The 16,167-nt window shown below is 46.2% G+C and overlaps 1 protein-coding gene across 3 annotated transcripts in view; it reads right to left on the reverse strand.

Moving 5' to 3' along the window:
• Window positions 1–16,167, reverse strand: part of Srgap3 (SLIT-ROBO Rho GTPase activating protein 3) — a 221,035-nt gene that overhangs the window by 25,119 nt on the left and 179,749 nt on the right. For 2 of the 3 annotated variants that reach the window (XM_005364988.3, XM_005364990.3), the window contains exons 12-14: window positions 11,548–11,650; window positions 6,806–6,866; window positions 4,365–4,442 (exon numbers count right to left, since the gene is read on the reverse strand). In XM_005364988.3, coding sequence (XP_005365045.1) covers window positions 4,365–4,442; window positions 6,806–6,866; window positions 11,548–11,650 — 242 coding nt within the window. Of the gene's footprint in view, window positions 1–4,364; window positions 4,443–6,805; window positions 6,867–7,907; window positions 7,939–11,547; window positions 11,651–16,167 lie in introns of all 3 variants that reach the window. The other variant, XM_005364989.3, reaches the window with a different exon arrangement.

Here is a 16,167-nt window from a genome sequence, read left to right on the forward strand (position 1 = left end):
TGGCTTTCTCTTGTTTTCCTCATGACCTGATTCAGGTTGACTACTTTGGGTAAGAATATAGAGACACATATGCCATGTGTGCCCTGCTAGTGGTGACAGATGCCAGGTAAGGTGGTAGCCTTTTTTTTTTTTCTTTAAACACCACAAAGGTATTTCCTTTTTGTAACAAACATGAGACCTGCAAAGTAAGACTAGAAGCCCTGCCTCTCTAAGCCTGTCTGAGTCCCTGTGGTCAACATGACACACCCCGTGGAGTTAGTCTCCAGTAACGGCTCTCGCCTTGTTACCCTGGGAGCTCCCTGATTCAGTGAGACTGGCTGGTCAGGGAGCTCCAGATAGCCACTTGCCTGGGCTCTCCAGCACTAGAATATCAAGAACTGCTATGCCTGGCTTCTATGTGGATGCTGGGCATCTGAACTCAGGCCCTCATCCCCTCAGCCCCCAAAATCAGATTTAAAGTTTCTCAGCAAGAAGGTCCAATTTTACCCTTTCCCTAACACCTTGTACATCACCATTTTCTTAGTCTGATTTGTCTACTGTGTTTCCTTCTGCAGAAGATAAGCAAATGCTTGTGCAGTCAGGATTCCCTATTCACAAGTTGCACATTTGTGGATTCAACAAAAGCTAATGAACATATTTTCAAGAGAAGGTTGCCTCTGGGGGCTAGGGAAATGGGTCAGCGGATGGCTTGCTACACAACATGAGCTCCTGAGTTTGATCCGTAGCAACCATATAAAAAGACAGATTTGGTAGTGTGTGCAATCCAGTACTGAGGAGGGGCAGACAGAAGAATCCCTGAAGCTCATAGGCCAGCCAGGCTAGCCAATTGGCAAGCTCCAGATTCAGTGAGAGGCTGGATCTCAAACACATGCAGATGAAGAAGGAAGACATTTAATAATGACTTTTGGCCTCCGTGTGCATACACACACAGACACACAGACACACACACAAAAGAGATTCTATTGCACTCAACCCATGCAAACTTGGTTTGTCTGGGTTTTTGTCTCTCTTCCCTAAACAATGGTTTACCCACCACTTATATGGTGTTTCCATTGCGCTGAGCATCGTGAGTCATCTACAGAGGATGGGTGGATGTATCTGTGGTGTGGGTCAATAAAAATGCTACATCTCAGAAATACACTTGAGCACTGTTGGTTTCCTGTCTTCTAGGGGGGTTCGTGAGCCAGTACCCTACACATGGGAACAGCTGTTTGTCTTCTTTACTGACCCCTACTTCTTACCCAGAATGCCATTCACTCCTACAGAAACTTGTTCCTTAGCTTCAACAACAAATCCTGGAAATCTCTCCAAATTACTTCCCAGAAGTCTTCTTCCTTCCTAACGGCGGTGAAGAACCCTGTCACATAGGGAGGCCATACTCTACACACTTGACCTCTTACAGGCCTTGAACCTAATTATTAAATCAGAGTTATTACCTCAGCTATCTGTATATATAACAAGGCACACACCTGGAGGTCAGAGGACAACTTGCAGAAGTCATTTTTTCTACCATATGGAACCCAGGAACCAAACTTGGGTCATTAGGCTCAGAAACAAATGCTTTCATCCACTGAGTCATACCACCAGCCCCACATTTGACCTCTTTAAGTCGCCTGCTGTGATAAACACTGCCATGGGGAACACCCTGCATGTGTGCATTTGTATGTCTGGAGGCAGGTCTCCCCGCAGTTCCAGAAAGTGGGCACACTGGGTCATCTTGGGTGTGGTTTCCCTCACTGGAGTCACATCTTTGTACTCCTGCTATGACATTCTCTTAAGAAGGCCGTCTTCTCCAGCTCTGCCCATGGCATACTGCCCATGGTATTCTGGTCTTCCAGGATGTGGGACGGCCAGTAAAGGGCTTGGCCCTAGAGCCAGGGATCAAGATGTCTGAATGCTTTCCTTAAATTAAAATAAAAAAAAAGCTGAATTTCCAGTTCTGCTATGGCAGTAAGCTAGGCACTATGACGATAAAGGTAGACATTTGATAAGTGAGCTTCTTAGGGCACAGTGGGTCCCTCCTTTGCAGGACACTGTCACTGGCCACCTATCCTCATCAGCAATTCTGAGGAAAAGGGACACTGCACTTAGTCAATCATGTGTTTCCATCCTGCCCTTACCACCTCTGTGTTATATCCTTGATTAATTGAAGTGGGAAAGTGGAGGGGGACAGGAAAATATATGGCTGATTCCTCCTATTGTATAAGTTGCCAAAACAAACCAACAAAAACAAAAAACAAAAACAAACAAAAAAAAACCCACCCAAAAACAGTGCATTGGAAAAACAAAGAATTGGGCTATTTTAGAAGTTTTTCCAACTTTCCTAAGAAGCAGCTTCCTTTATACTTAGAAACATGCCAAACTTGTTTGTAGGTTCTTCCTCCCAGACACCACTGTAAAGCCCAATGGAGAGTCACCAGTAAGCAACTGTAACTCAAGATGAGTAGCCTTTATTCACAGGTTATCAGCTTGATATACCTAATGTTATATGGGAAGAGGAAACACTTCCATAAGCTTGACATTAATTAGTGATTGATGTGAGAGGGCCCAGTCCATTGTGAGTGATGCTACCCCGAATAGGTGATTCTGGGTTGTCTAAGAAAGCAGGCTGAGCAAGCTAGTAAGCAGCATTCCTCAAGGGCCTGTTTCAGCTCTGCCTCCAGGTTCCTGTTTTGAGTTTCTACCCTGGTTTCTCCCAGTTGATGGAGTGTGACCTGAGAGTGGCAAGCTGAAATAAATTCTTTCCTTCTCAAGTTGCTTTTGGTCATGGTATTTTATCACAACAATAAAAATCCTAACTAAGACAACAGGGTCTGGGAAGCCCAGGATGGTAGCTCATGATAACCTGGGCTATCTGAGACTCTATCCCAAAACATAATGAAAAGCAGCCTGGGAGATGGCTTAGTTGATAAAGTTCTTGCCATGCTTAAGGGCTTGAGTTTAATCCCCTAAATCCATCTGTATAAAAAAGTAAAAAAAAAAGTATAAAAATAAAACAAACAAAAACCAGTCAAGCACAATGGCATGCCCTTGAAATCCCAGTGCTGAGGAGGTAAGGGCAGTCAGGTCCGTGGGGCTTACTGACCAGCCATCCTTTCCTAGTTGATGAGTTCTAGGCCAGTGAGAGATACCCTGACTTAAAAGACAAGGTGGCAGCACCTATAGATGACACATCTGTGCTGTGGGACAATGCTCATGTACCCTGTAAAGATTGGTCACTTGTATCAGTTTAATAAAATGCTGACTGGCCAGTAGCCAGGTAGGAAGTATAGGAGGGGCAACCAGACTAGGAGAATTCTGGGAAGAGAAACGGCAGAGATGCAGTCACCAGCCAGACATAGAGGAAGCAAGGTGAGAATGCCTCACTGAGAAAAGGTACCAAGGCTCATGGCTAATCATTGATAAGAATTCTGGGTTAATTTAAGTTGTAAGAGGTAGTTAATAATAAGCCTGAACTAACAGGCCAAACAGTTTATAATTACTATAAACCTCTGTGTGTTTCCTTGGGACTGAACAGATGTAGGACCAGATGGGACAGAAACTTCTGTCCTTCCTCTGGCCTCAACAAGCATACCAGCTTTGCACATTTCGAACACACACACACACACAACCACCCTACACATACAAATGCATATGTATACCTATACATACATACACTCACACAAACATGTAAACACACATACACAGTATGTGGAAAGTCAGGCATGATAGCTCACACCTGTAACCTCAGTAGTTGGAAAGTAGAGACAGGAGTATCAGCAAGAGTTTAAGGCTAGCCTAGACACTATTTCAAAAATAAATAAGATCAAGCAATAAAACTATCAAACACTAATATGGGTGGGGCCAGAAGCTTTGGGATTTTAGAATTTTGGTGTCTTGGGAATGAGCTCAACTATCTACATAAAAATCCACCTGAGTTTGCACCCACAGCACGATGGTAATTTGACAAGGTATAATTTGTGTATATACATCTTGACTATGTCTGGCCCATGAGGTCAAGTGTGAAACTTCCCACTTGTGTCTAATGCCAACATTCAAATGTTTGGACATAGAACGTGGGGGATTAAGATTTTCAGCATGCAGTAAAAGAGGAAGAGGAAAGAGCTGGATGTTTAAAGGAGAACTGCTAAAAAAGTGTTTGGGGTTTGCCTCACTGAGAAAAATTTCTGTGGGGTAAACACTCCCAATATGGCTGATTTCCAGCTACCATCACTATGTTGTGGAATACAAAGTTAAGAAAAAGGATGAACACACAGCTCTTGAAAGCCAGCGTGGGCCCAGGGCCCCTGTACACTACTGGCTCTGAGACATGTGTTAACCCTGGCTTCTCCTGACCACAAGTGAGGTGGTCAGTCCACACTCACCTCTCTCAAAGGAATTCTTGATGTCATTGACTTCAACTTGAGACCCTGGAACTCTGAATATTCCCTGCTGCTGGAGTCCTAAAACAGAAATAACAACACAAGCAAACAGTAAATGTAAATAACACGAGGCCTAGACTTCATGTGGCCACTGGATTTACTGACAATTCTCTCCCGTGCTTATCTCTTTCTTTTCCCATCTTTTATAGTAGCCATTCCTGGTGACAAGCTCCTAGTTGAAACCTCAAATGGGCCTTGACAATGAACTACAGCTGGCAACTGGCCCAAATACTCAGATACATGCAGAGTCTCATGCCTGTGAACTTGCTCCTGGGTCTGAAGGAAAATGCTATTAACTCTTCCTTCCCTCCCACATGGGTAATCTCTGGCCTTTAGAAAACCTAAACTTCAGAGTACATCCTGGCCTGGGATTGGGGAGTCAGAGAGTTTGAGGCATAGCTCAGTGGCAGAGTGCTTTGTCTTGTGGACACTGGGCCCTGGGTTAGGTCCCCAGTGCCAAAAATCAGTAAATACAATAAATTGGTTAGCTCCTATTAATATGAGCGGAATTGCTCATATTACAGTTCCAGCATTTTCAAGACTAAAACTGAGGCAGGAGGATTTTACAGAGTTCAAGGATAGCCAGGGCTACAGAATAACACCCCTTTCCAAGAAAGAAAAAATAAAAAAGTGTGAACTCAATGTTAAAAAGCAGCGTGGCTGCTCACTCTTTCTTCCTTCCTTCCTTCGTTCCTTCCTTCCTTCATCTCTTTCTTTTTTTCTTTTCTTTCTTTCTTTCTTTGTTTGTTTGTTTCCCTCCTTCCTTTCTTTTCCTTCCATCCTTCCTTCCTTCCTTTTCTTTCTTTTTTTATTTTTTAGCGTTTCTAAGAAACAATAGCAAAGCAGTGGAGTCCCTGATACCCAGCAGCTCTGAGGACCAAACAGTGACCCACACAATTGTAGGAACCAGAGGGCCAGCCTCTCTCAAAGGCAATTACTGCAGACACTGGGTACCTTTTCCTGTCTTAGTTGTCTTAGGTAGAACAATTCTTCACGCTACAATTTATTGTTTCCCCTTAAAAGTAAGGATTTAGTGGACATTTGGCTAGGACATATTATGCGCTTTCGTTGTTAGTTTTTGGGGTTTTGCTTTGTTTTGTTTTTGTGTAATCATTTAAGCCTTCCACACTAAGGCTTAGCCACTAGAAGACCAGGGGCTGACACAACGAGCTTCTAAAACTCCTTCATGTGTCATGCTCACTGCTAAACAAGGTATGCACACGGATAGTAAGTTGTGACATGATATGCCCAGGCTGACCTCGAACTTACTAGGTAGCTCAGGCCAGCCTCCAACTCTCGGTGATCCTTCTGCCTCAGTCTCCCTAATGCTGAGATGAAAGGCATATACACCCACAAGTGTGGCTTTGTTTAGTATTCCTACCACCCCAGAGTCTTCTCCCACCCTTCTGGGACATTATCCCTAACCACCGCTGCCATTCCCCACTCTCCCCACCCCAGCTGCATGGATGCTCTCCTTGGGGCTCTTCTCCCATTTTGGTCAAGCAGCCTACCCCCAAAGTCACTGTCTATACTTCTTTTAACTAGTCATATGGTAGAGTTACTATGAGGCATGATATTACAGTCTATTATATCCATGTGCTACTATATTTAGTGGCTCAAATAACAGCAGCTTGAAAATTCAAGAAAAAGTTGTGTCTGTATTAGATATATATAGATATTGTTTTACTAGTCCCAAACAATATTATTATTTCCAGAGCATTTACATAGGACTTGGTCCTATCTGTCTCTCTGCGTGACTCACTGACTATGGGAAGATTACATGGGTGGTAGGTAAAAGCCATAGCATTTTCTACACTGGACCTTAGATGTGCTGATCTGGCTGGCGGTCTGCAGGCCTATATCTAATCCCTAGAGATGCCAAAGGGTGACTACAATTCTTTTTTCTGCTGTTGATTTCCTTGCTTTTTCGAGAATGTTAGGCCTGCAGGGATGACAAAGTGTTTGCCTCTATTGCTTCTGCATTCCTCACAGCCAAAATGGAGCCTGTTACGTTCTGAGGTGAATGAGTAAGTTAAACACAAGTTTGCCATGGTTAACAAATTCCCGACACCATTCCCTTCATGGAGTTTACAATCTATCAACCTGATTGACTTCAAGTGAGGACAGAGCTGGAATAGTCTTTCTGTCCATGTCATCAGTACTGCCCCGTGACCAGATGTGCTGGGCCCTTCACACAACCTTCCTTCTCTCACCCCGGACACAGACATGCAGACTCCAAAGACAGCATTCTGAGTAACAGCCATTCCCTGGAGCAGAGCGAGGACAGGAAGTCTTCCAAGGTGACTGAGAATATCATTTTCTCCCAGAACAGTCCAGCACGATTCCACAGTGAACTGAACACACTGAGCTGAGACAGCGCTTACCATATAAATTGATGAATCGGATACAGCTCTCGACTACAAGTGGTATAGCCTGTCCTGAATCCTTAAGAAAGGCAAAAAAGAAAGTGAGTTTTATCAGGCTTGGCACCCAACCACAGGAAGGACATTGCAAATACAATGATCAAGTCAAGCCAGAAGATTAGTACCACGTGATTAGTAGGAAACCAAGCAAGGAACTGCTAACTCTAGTCTCCAGGAATAGTTACCATACAGCCTTCGGTTAAGTGCAGAAGAAGGCATAGCTAGGATTAATTCAAAGAAATGCTCTCTCTTCTTACCCATCTGGCAAGGAACTGGGCTCAGCTTGACAGGCACACTGGGGGCAGGAGAGATGGAAGCCAGTGTGTGGAGGTGGCTGGAGTCTGACCTTGAAGGATGACCTGCCTTCTCCCAACTACACTTAGCCCAAACTCAGCATCTTTTCCTGGGGCTTGGGGATGAAGAGGCAAGATCAATGCCTTTCCCCATTACTGAGGTTGTCCCGCGTCAGAACTGAGAACACATTTTGGGTGAGGAAGCCCTGTCCTTTACAAGCCCTGGGAGGCTCAAAGAAGGGAAGGTGAATCTTAGTCATAATGTTTCAACTATCCAGGTATTTTGCTTAACAGTAAGCATGGTATGTGGAGAAGTTCTAGTAGATGCTAATATCAGACATTGGCCATGTGATGGCCAACTTCAATTGAAAAGACTCAATGGGATGCAATTTAAATAGTTAAGCATAGAATGTGAAAGGGCATTCAATCACACCTTTCTAGATTAGTCTACAGTTCCTAGGGGTTGGGCAAGAGTCAGGTTTTTCTTCAGAGTCCAAAAACTGGGTGGACTGTGTTAGGTCACATCCTGAGTATCATTTAAAAAAAACAAAACAAAACTTTCTTTTAAAAGGGCCATATTAGATCACGAGCCTCCCCAGAAGGCTAGTAACTTGGTGGGCTCTTGGCTCTGCCACACCCCCCACCTGCTGATGCTGCATCTGGGGAGAGGATAGGAGACAGGCCCATCAAGCAACGGGGAATGTGGACCTTCTCTAGAAGGCTTTGGACCTACTATTTGCATGGGGCTCATGGGCCTAGCTAGTAAATACCTGGTTCCTGGTTCGAGCATTTCTTCTTCCTCTGATAACAAAAAAAAAAGAAACAGGCAGCAAAGCAGGAGAAAAAGAAAAGATTATGCAGGAGTAAGATCAGTTAGAGTATGCAGATCCTTCAGAGTCCGTGAATGCCAAAACGCAATGGCAGCCAGCAATGGTCCTGGTGCATTTGCCCATCAACCTGCCCACGGGGAGAAACCTCAGCCTTGGGGCCTCCTAGGACTTCTGAAGCAGTCCCCAGCCAGCCTTCCAATAGGCTTCCCAGCCTCTTTCTCAGATAGCAGCGATTCCTTGTCAATATGTAGGAAATGTGTGTCAACCTTGTTCCCAGATCCACGTCTATTTTCTCCTCAACACAAGGGATTCATCAATGAGCAAGAGTTCACTGAAGACCTATAAGGTTAGCCCGTTTGCCCACAGAAGGGATCTTTCATGTCTTTTGTAAGCTGGCTCCTAGAATTCATCTCTGGAATCCTCAATTCTTGGATACAGTAAGGAGATCTCCTTAGACAGGATGCAGCAGGTTGCATCAGATTCCAGACTCCAAACATACCCAATACCCTGATAACCTTCTCTGAGTGGAAGCGTGGCTCTGCTCCTCTTTCTAAACCCCTTACTGTCACCCTGGCACCGAAACCCTCTAGGAACACATGCATGCATCAGCTCACTCTGTGCTCTCCTAAACCCCAGGGTGATTACTCACATTTCACAGGGCAAGAATGGGGACACTCCCCCACCCCCACAGTGGACCTTCGGGCTTTACCATGGACTATACTATATAAGTCTGAGAGGAAAAAAACACAGAGTTTTTAATTTTTATAAGGGGTTGGCTCAGGAAGAGCCCAGGAAGTTCAAAAGTCTAACTCCACAAATACTTCTCTATAATTGATGTGGGGCTTCTCTCTTTGTCCTGCCTAGGTATCATAATCGCAGCATCACAGTGGGATTATTTGATCAAAACTCTTCTTATAGGCCTGGATTGTCAACGCTGAGGACTCCGCTGTACATTCAGACAGTGTGAGAATTAGGATAGAAGCTGAAATTCTACTCTCGGCAGTTGAAGGAGTGGCTACAGATGCTGCCCTTCACTCTCTGGACTCTGGGATTCTTTAGAGTAAGTCTGTGTCATATGGAGCTTTGGCGAGTTTGCTCATAGTAGGTCCACAGCTGAAGTCCTCACTGATTGGAGGCCTAAGTGCAGAGGGAGTATAAAGACACACTCTTGTGTTCCACCAACCACCTTCTCTTCCCTAGTCAAATGGCTATTGTTCTTCCAAGTATTCTGCCATTCCCTCCCACAGAGCTAGCTCATCCCTCTTTGGAGATTTTCCTCAGAGCCAGTTGACCAGTATCACTGTACCACACTTCCTCTTGCCATTTCATCCCTTCAATGGTGCCACAAAGCTATGCTTCAACTGAAACATGTGCGTGCCATAGTGATGGTGGTAGGAGGGTATTTATGTTTGTGTGTGTGTGTGTTAGCATGTGCATGTGGTCAAAGGTCAACCTCACGTGTCACTCCTCAGACACCAGCCACCTTGATTTTGGGCTCTTCAATTAGGTTAGGCTGGCTAGCCAGGGAGCCACTAGTATCCACCGGATTCCTTAGTACTAGGATTCCAAGTGTATGCAACCATTCCCAGTGTTTTAACACAGGTTGTGGAGACTATACCCTGGCCCTCATGCTTGCATGACATGCCTTGTAATTACACTATCCCCGCAGCCTTGTGGTGTGGAGGTTTTAATTCTGGTGGACCAAAGTATCCATGCTAGCAGGAAGTTTTGGCACCAATGATAAAGGTTGTGTAACAGGCTCTAAAGAAGATTAGCCAAACACTACTGGGCATGGTGATGTAGTAGGATAGTAAGATGGCTTCCCAAAGTAACCACCTGAGGGGCAAACAAACACTCATGGAGTTGAATAAGGTCTAAAGTGTTGGTCGGGTGCATGGTCAAGCTGCTTTCTAATCCCACTACGAAGATACTCAGTTCCACTAAAGATGTGATCTTCAAACAGTGTCAAGTAAGAGTCAGTTCCTTCCATGTAATACGGACTGATCTCCCATTTCCAGAGATCAGAGAGACTCAGGGACGAAGTCCCCATGTCAGATCTCACTGCATCGTTCCCTCCTCGGGGACTCCTGTCCTGCTCCTCTCTTATTCCTCCTCATCCTTTCAAAACCCTGGCAATGTCACCTGGGTCCCAGCTCACAGCTCTTCTTGCTCTGAATTGCAATAGCATGTTCCTGCAAGACTCAATTGCAATAGCATGTTCCTGCAGGACTTCTCATGTGCCTCCCCCTGCACTCTTGGCCCCTTGCTAGGCTCTGTAAAGACAGGAAATGATCAGCCAGCTCCTTTGCAGCCTGGAGAATGGCTCAGCCAGGAGCAAGGCGGAGTGAGAGGGAAAGGAGAAGACAGAGAGGTGATGAGGAAAGAAAGCATCATTCTGACACAGCCTCACCTGCCACAACCCACTGAGTGGCTCTCTATTGTCACACAGTTCCTGAGGGACCTCTAATTTGGGGCCTTCAGTCCTACGAGGCATCCTAAGGCATCCCCCAACTGTCCCAGGGGAAATCCCTCTTCTCTTTCTCTTCTGTTCTGAGGACTCAGTCTACAGGCAGAGAGAGTCCTTTGATCTAGGATGGTCCTGCCTCCCCAATCCATCCCTGAGGCTGACATCTGCGTGTCTGTAGGCCTTCTCTGTCCTCCAGGTCTAACTGCACCCTGCCAGAGAACAGAGGACAGAGAGCTGGTGCATGGGGCAGCCCCTGTAACTCCCAAATCATCACTGATGCCGCGAGACTCCACCCTTCCCCTGACCTACACCAGCCCTTTTTTTCTGTAGAAATTGTCTTCACTGGCTGCGGGGTGGGGGGGGGCTTTCAAATAACTGGAGAAGGCCTCCCCTCCTCTTTCTCCAAGAACACATCTTGACTTTAACACCATCTTTGCCTTATTCAGTTTGATCCTGAATTACACTGGGGGGTGAGGACAGAAAAAAAATAAACCCACTTAAGCTGAAAGATTTAAATATTGAGCCTAAGCTCAATGTCCAGGGTTAACCTGACATTTAGAAGGACTACCTCAACTCTACTCCCGCCTTTCAAATCAACCATCCAAAGCTAAATTAAGTGAAAGGAACTCTTCTTATGAAAACTCAATGGCTTCCCATGCTAGCAGAGACTCAGCTACCAAACTGAAGCTGCCTTGTATGGAGACCCACAGGAGCTGTCTTTGTGTTGTTCTCCATCAGTCTCCTGTTGAGGGGTAGAGCTGAGTGATAGAGTTTCCTCAATTGCCCTTCGGGTGTTAGGGCTGCAGCTTTGGCAGCAACGAGGCCAGCTGGCTGGGACCACTGTGCTGACGGTCCACCTCTTCTGTGCTGAAATGATCGGACCCCTCCCCCATGCTGCTGAGAACGATGGATGGCCACTTAGGGGCCACTGGTCAGAAGCATAATTCTGCAGTGGAATGCCGCACTGAAGCCAAGAACAGACTGCAGTGAGAAGCTAGCTCCATGGGGCCTGGCTAAGGGGTCGACAGGGCTGTTAGCTGGAGGGGACAGGGAGAAGAGAGGCTGCCATTACGTTGGACTCATTCGCGGACTCCATGGCTCCCCAGCAAGTACCTTAATGAACGCTTCCATACTGCCGTTAAAGAGCTTATGGCTATACACTGAAAGAGGCCTAGGTCTCCTCATTTTCTGTGGTTTAGGGGGAAGGCAGGGGGGCCTAGGGGAAAATGGAACAAAAGAAATCAAGAAAGCAACCAACATAAACATACCACTGGGGGAGATGTGGGCTCTTCCAACCCACAACGGGAGGAAAACACAAAACACAGCAGGGAGCCTCTGGCCTCCAACACACTGGTTTCCCAAGTTCCATCTGAAGGGCCTCTGGATGTTTCAGGTCTTAGTTTACCCACAATACCAAGCAGGAGCAACTCTCACAAAACACAAACGCATTCTACATCACAGGGGATGGCATAAATCCAAGAAGCGCCTGCAATGCCAATCAGAGGCTGGCATCCTGCAGACCAGATGGAGGTGGGTCAGGGGAGGGAGGTGTCATCTGTAGCCCAGGAAAGCAAGAAACTTTCGAACATAACCGAGAAGGTTTATTTTTGTAATTTCAGCTTAAATCTATCACCGAGGACCAACTCCCAATGTACTGGGGGCACTGTCTTCCTAATGTCTCTTGACATTTCAAAGGAATATGACTCATGTTTATTGCATAGATCTGAGAGCCAGACAGCTAGATGCCAGGAGGCAAGCTGCAGCTTCTTTAGGATCCGTAGGTGGCCTGGGATGTTATTATCCCACTCATCGATCGAGTACATTTTTGATTGGAGCACTGTCAAATCCATGATCACACTTACCCCAATATCTTCCCATTCCACACGGTTTTATTCTATAGAAACCAGGCCTAGAGAAAGCATCACATCCACCTCTAGCCTCCTCCCCCTCCAAGCCCAGGGTTTTTGCTGTTGTGGTTGTTTGTGGGGAGGGGTGTTTTGTTTTGTCTTGTTTCTTTTAATTTCAAGTCATGGGCGCGGCCCTGGGACATCTTGTCATTTCTAACTGCAGACTCATCTGCCTCGTCAGTCCTTGCCAGAGGGATCAGGTTGAAAGTGTCTTGCTTTGCTTTCAGATCTCCGTTCCCTGTGTTCTGCTGTTATCCACAGGGAGGGGAAACCTTATACCACAATCCACCAGGAACAATGAAATGGCCACAGGTGCTAGACCCGTGTCCATAGTTGCTCGCCATGCATAGACCTGGATTGGCTTATTTGCTCATTTCACTACATAAAACTGGCCTGATTCAGTGCTGCTAGCCTTCAGGGAAAAAGGTTTTAGAAAGTTAGGAGGAAGCCTCCTTACCAAACGAGGCAGTTCATTTTCAAATGGTTTGGTTCAAACTTTGGAAGCAATAAGTACATACTCAGCCAGGCAGATAATGGTCATGTATGAGAAGCAAAGTCTTGCCCTTTCCCTATGTCTTGACTGATTTCTGTACATGGGCAAGAATCTTCTATCTGTTTTTGTTTGTTTCCAAAACAGCGTCTCATATAGTCCAGGGTGGCTTCAAACTTGCTATGTAGCCAAGTATGACCTCACACTCCTCATCCTCCTGCCTCAGTGCTGGGATTACAGGCATGCACCTCCACGCTGGGTTTTATATGATGCTAGCAATTGAAGTCAGGGCCTCATGCATGTTAAGCAAGCATCCTATCAACTAAGGTACATGCCCAGGCCACAGGCAAGAATCATATGGACTGTAGAACCAATCAAGACGAATGAGGGTTGCCCTGCCTCTCTCCCGTGGGTTTATTGGTCTCATGACCCTTAGCAGTCTAGCCATGCAGGACACTCTAGCCAAGTCCTCCTAGATGGTTAAGTGTTGAGCAAGGCTGCAAACTCCAGGACATGCATGGGCAAAGACACAGTTAAGTCCAAATAGCATGCCACCCAATCAAGGGAACCAAAAGAACAACACAACCAAAAATTTGAAGAGAAACAACAGGCAAGAGTATCTCCAGCCCATCTTGGATCTGTGCGGATTTGGTTAGCTAAGTCCGTGTCATTTCCTTTCAAAGTATATTACATCTTTTTTTTTTTTTTTTGAGGATGCATGAAATCAGGGAGGGGGGATCTCACACAGTGGATCTGCTTTTGAGTTTTCAAATGTAAAAGCCGAAAGAAATGATCATCAAAAAAAATGTGACACAAAACCATAGGATCCAAACTTAGGGATTAGGAAGGAGCACAGCAATGTTGTCGTTTGTTTTCGTAGTATTTTGGACTCCAGGGCCACTTCTTTATCTCATATTGCAGGAGCCTGGGAGGCAAAGGAGCCCACTAAGAAATTTGCCCAAGGCCACACAAATGGGATCCTTCAAGAATTGGGAGTTGAATGTAGTTCTTCCTACTAGAGGCTCCAGCACAAGTATGAAGTTGAGAGAGTGATTTTGCCAACTGTCTATTAAGTTCTCAAGGCCGGCAAGAGTGGGGATCTTGGCACAGGTACTAAAATACAGAATCAAAAGCTCCAGGGCACCCAGTTGGAGGGTTTCCATTAAAAAACTCGTAAGAGTTTCTGGGTTTTGTTCTTTTAATTTTTTTATGGAGTAGAATATAAGGAGATAAATGTAGAGTATGCTTCCCCGTTTTCTCTGCCAAACCCGGGGTGTAAAAGAAAATGAAGTCACAATGGTCGTCCTTTTGTCGTTCCCCCCTCCCCCACCACGGTGCACTGGGCACTGCCTGGAATCTCTGACAAGGAAACATAGCTAGCCCAACTTTGAACAACATCAAATCTGTATCGACTTACGGGAATGCTGAGTGGGGCACAAAGTGGGGAGCAGGGGGACAGCTCAGCCAAGGAAAGTGGGGCAGCCTAAGCCTTCCATCTCTTCTGCCGCTCAGATGCAGAGCAAAAACAAAAGGGAAGAAAGAGAAAAGCAGGGAAGACAGGAACAGAGACGGCCACAGAGGGGAGGGCAAGGAAACCAGAGACCAATGTCCCCTTTCAGCCTCTCAGCAGGGATAAAACTAGCACATGCTGGCAACATAGGTGTGGCCTCAGAATTAGTCTGTGACAAAGAGCAAGTGATTGAGAATTTCCCTAAACACCCAACAGATGTGGGTATCAGCATCTAAACCGGTGGCAACACTGATGTTGGAGGGCGGGTAAGCTCTTGGGCACTATGGTTGGAAAACAGGGGCTGGGTTGTATCTGATGGTGATGCTATCAACTAGTTCCCTCTACTCAGGACTGGTACCTCTTGTCAACCTGGTAAAGGAGGCCAACCTCTCTTCAAAACATAATTAACAACTGGTGTTTACATCCCATACTTGGTCATTTTTTAGCAATTCTTCAAAATACATTAGCACATCTGGTCAGCCTAAATCCCCAGGGCTAGGATGTTCTGAGGCCATTCAAAACTATGGCTCATAAGTGTGAGAAAAGGGCCATTTAGACGAGGGCGAAAGGAACTTGGCCGAGGGACCCTGTCTGATGATGGTCCCAGATGACTTTGACTGTGCGTGAGAATCTACAGTCAGCACAGCCAAGGTGTGGAGACATTGCCAAGGGCCTCTGAGACTTAAAAACGCTTTCAGATGGACAACGAGGTCCACACGTTTAATAATGAGCCAGAAAGTATCTGGCTAGGGCTGCAATTTAGGACAAGATGCCTAAGTGGAGATCCAACCTGAACTTGGATTTCCCAGGCCCTAGGTCAAAACAGGTGAGGAAGACAATATTTCAGGGATATATAAAGGGGGGTGAACCTGAGACCTGGACAAGAGATCTATCGTGGCTCCTCCCCCCACCATCCTCTGGAGCAATCTCTTCCTCCCTGCATCTTGGAGATCAGGAGGCAGTGAGCCATGGCCCAATTCTTCCCACTTTGGTATAAAACAGAGCTTTTGTCCTCTTAGAGAATCTCTTATCCGAAAAAAAAAAAAGTAACAAATTTGGGTTCCTCAAAAGTGACCTGCACATCTGCTGTTCCACATGTGGGAAGGTCCTTGTCTGTGAATCATCTCAGTGTTCCCAAACTGCCTGGGCCCAGAGGAACAGCTGGATTCCTGGAAAGCCCTAAACCTCCACAGCTTCTCATGCCTTGGCCACGCCTACGTGCTTCCCCAGGAGCAGGGAAGAGTTGAAGGGTCATCTTTGCTCTTGCCAAGTAGGACAGCTTTTCAGGATTCTGAGCCATCGGGGAGAATTCATTTAGAAGGAAAGAATGTCATTGGGTGACTGAGCCCCATTGACTGAGGGAAGAAGTAGCTCCCAACTAAAAATTAGCCACAGATGGTAATCGGCAGACCCCTGGGCCACTGCTAGCTCATGGTGAAAACTCAGATACCAGGGCAGTGCTGGCTGCTGAGGCATCTGAAGCCTAGGAAAGGCTGAAAGCTGCTGGGTGAGTGTTCACTGGCTCTGATGTGCTCAGCACAAAGGGAGTTGCGGAGGGAAGCGTGAGTTGCCTATGTGACTGGCCTCACCAGCCCATCCAAGTTCCCACTGAATTTCAAGCCAAATATGATGGGCAGTGCAGGGAGGGAGGGCGTAATCTGGGCACACGTCCATGTGTATGCAGCATGCGCGTGACCGACCATCTGTGCACAAAACCAGCCAACCCCAAAGCCTTTGCAACTGAGGACCCAGGGTGGCCCTGGATGACCTATAGGGCAGTTTGGGCAGTGGCCATTTAACAGATCCAAGTGAAGAAAACAGCTGCC

The sequence above is a fragment of the Microtus ochrogaster genome, unplaced genomic scaffold, assembly GCF_000317375.1.
Source record: "Microtus ochrogaster isolate Prairie Vole_2 unplaced genomic scaffold, MicOch1.0 UNK1, whole genome shotgun sequence".
In the NCBI taxonomy this organism is placed as follows: Eukaryota; Metazoa; Chordata; class Mammalia; order Rodentia; family Cricetidae; genus Microtus; species Microtus ochrogaster.